This window comes from Malurus melanocephalus, unplaced genomic scaffold (genome assembly GCF_030028575.1).
Source record: "Malurus melanocephalus ecotype Western Australia unplaced genomic scaffold, MMel_1.1 scaffold_955, whole genome shotgun sequence".
Taxonomy (NCBI): Eukaryota; Metazoa; Chordata; class Aves; order Passeriformes; family Maluridae; genus Malurus; species Malurus melanocephalus.
In genome coordinates this window covers 22,012-24,590 of record NW_026624187.1, presented here as the reverse complement: position 1 = coordinate 24,590, position 2,579 = coordinate 22,012, and the positions used below count along the sequence as shown (strand labels likewise).

At 50.3% G+C, this 2,579-nt stretch overlaps 1 protein-coding gene across 1 annotated transcript in view; it reads right to left on the bottom strand.

Moving 5' to 3' along the window:
* MLLT6 (MLLT6, PHD finger containing) overlaps positions 1–2,579 on the bottom strand; it is a 29,608-nt gene that overhangs the window by 19,284 nt on the left and 7,745 nt on the right. Inside the window, exons 2-4 of the mRNA XM_057386344.1 lie at positions 1,775–1,854; positions 964–1,018; positions 18–127 (exon numbers count right to left, since the gene is read on the bottom strand). Coding sequence (XP_057242327.1) covers positions 18–127; positions 964–1,018; positions 1,775–1,854 — 245 coding nt within the window. The remainder of the gene's footprint in view (positions 1–17; positions 128–963; positions 1,019–1,774; positions 1,855–2,579) is intronic.

Below are 2,579 nucleotides of genomic sequence, written 5' to 3'. Positions count from 1 at the left end.
GAAATTGCAGGCTTTACCTTGTTGAAGCGGTCGTGGGGGACGTACTGCAGCACGATGGGCTCCATGGTGAGCACGTTGGCGAACTGCACCTCCGGGATGTACAGAGCGCACACCACGTGGGCCCAGCCTGGAACAGGGGAAAAGTGGGAATTCAGCCCGGGATCCCCCAAAAAAAACACTCCATGCCAAGAAAATTTCCATCCCAGTGAAAACGCCATGGAAACCCCATGGAAATTCCACGCAAACTCCGTAAAAATTCCACGGAAATCCCATGAAAATCAGGATTATCCAGCTCTCCAAATCCTTGGAATTCTATCCAGTGAATATTTGTCGGGCCTGACTGCCCAAGGTTTTGGGGAGAATATTTTATGTTTTTATAAAATAATCCCCCAAAGCTACAGTTGAGCCATTGCCATTTCTGGCCAGCTCCAGGAGGCGCTTCCATGAAATATCCTGGACCCGGCACTTCCCAAGAAACAGGATTTATCTGCACAAATACCTAATTTCACTCTTTGAGCAAAAGCAACTTTCCTGAAAAAAATGAGGATTTGGGAAAAATGAAGTTTGATTATAGAGCCACGAGCTCTGATCCATGGAAACGCAGAGGATTCCCAGCACCTGAGGCTGAGGAACAGCACAAATCATCAGGAAAACCCCGCACAGGAAAACCTCTGGGATGGGGAAACGGGATCCCACTGCAATCCCACACCTCGGGCTGGCGAAGATTCCTGCGGSRCCAAACACCAAAAATTCCAAAACWTTTCCCAAAAATTTTTAGGGCTCAGCTTTGATGCCAATCTGAGCTCAGGCAGGTCCCCCTGCCAGGGCAAGGATTTCTTTCCACRGAGGCGTCAAAAAAAGGGAATTTTATAGGAAAAAGGTGGAGAGGTGAATTCCTTTCCGAGCCTCCAACCTTCCCTCCRCGATTTTCCGGGCGGGATTTCCCAGTCCGGAGCGACTCACCCCCGTTATCCGTGCGCTTCAGGGCTCCATCCTTGTGGGGACACAGCTCACACCTCTGGAAACGGAGCAGAAATCACCAAATTTAATAAAGTTCCATTGATTTGGTTCCGGATCAGAAAATCGAGGATTCCACCCCAATCCGGGAGGCCTCTCCTGGAGGGGGAYGGTGGGATGAGGGTTCAGGGGGTTCAGGGGCATAAAAATGCCCCRAAATAGCGCCCAAAAGGCCCTGAGGGAGGGATTTAAATCCTAAACCTCGGTGTCGCTTTTGGGGCTTTTTTAGGGCTGAGTTTAGGGCTGTGGTTGAGGAGTAAAACTGAAAGTGGTGACTCAGAGCAGAGGGTGAAGAAAAAGGAGTTTTTATCTGTCTTTCCTTCCTTCCTGCCTCTTGTGATGTTTTTTTCCATCTTGTGACAGCCCAGGGGACAGTTTTGTCTGTAGGGTGGTGGCTGAGCTTGGTGTCACCCCAAATCCAGGCTCAGAGGTGCGGGGGCAGTTTTTGGGGTGATTTCACCCCCGCCAAGCTGAGCTGCTCCAAAATCTCTCTCTGTCACCTCAGGGCAACACTTAGAGAAGAGCTCGTGGTGATTCCTGGGGTTTTGAATTTTCAAAAGGCCCCAAAACGGTGAGATTTGAAATCCATCCCGCAGCTCATCCCAACAACTCTCCACATCACCTCAGCTGATCCCAACTTTCCCCCTCTCACAAAATTCCCAGGAACAGGGAAAACACCTCGGGTTTTTTCTGGGAATGTTGTGGTCTCCAAAGCCAGAGATATGGGATAACTTTGGGAAGGGCTCTCCGCACTCACCACCCGGGCGGCTCTTTCCTGGGATTCGCATTTCCGGCAGAACCAGGGGCCGGTGGGAACCTGGACAATTCCATAGCAAGCTGGGGGAAAAAAAGAAAAGAAAAAAAACCTTAATAACACCTTTAAATAGATTTAAAAATAAAAAAAAAAAAAAGTCTCGGGGTTTTAGGAAGGTTTAGGGCACCAAAGGCAGCGATGGAAAGCCAGGCTGGGCTCCCGGGCAGCAATCGGGATTGTCCCGTAATTCCACCTCATTCCCTCCCTCATTCCACCCTGGAACCCGGGCTGGGATGGGATCCCGACCCTTCCCCGCCTTTGGGGCCGCACGGGGGAAATCTCCCCCTGGAAACAACCCCGGGATGTTCCTGGAGGAGGAGCCGGGAGGGATTCCCACAGCCTGGAAAAGGAGCAGGGAGGGATTCCCACAGCCTGGAAAAGGAGCAGGGAAACACCGGAGCCAGGAAAAACAACAGAGAAACCAGGGGAAACAGGAGAAAAACAGGGAATAAACGGGGGAAAAAACAGGTGAGAAAACAGGAAAACCATGGAAAAAAAACCATGGAAAACAAAAAAAAAGAAACCCGGGAAAAAACAACTGGGGGAAAAAAAGGGAGGGAAAGCAGAGGGAAAAAAACAGGGAAAAGAGGGAAACATGAACTCCCTGGAAGGCACGGGTCCATCTTTAGCCCCGGGCTGAGGGCCAAGAACGAGCASTCAGATGGAGCTGCTGTGCCAGGGGGAAACAGGGAAGAAAACAAGGGGAGGAAAAATGCAGAAAAGAGCAGAAAACACAATTTGTAAATCT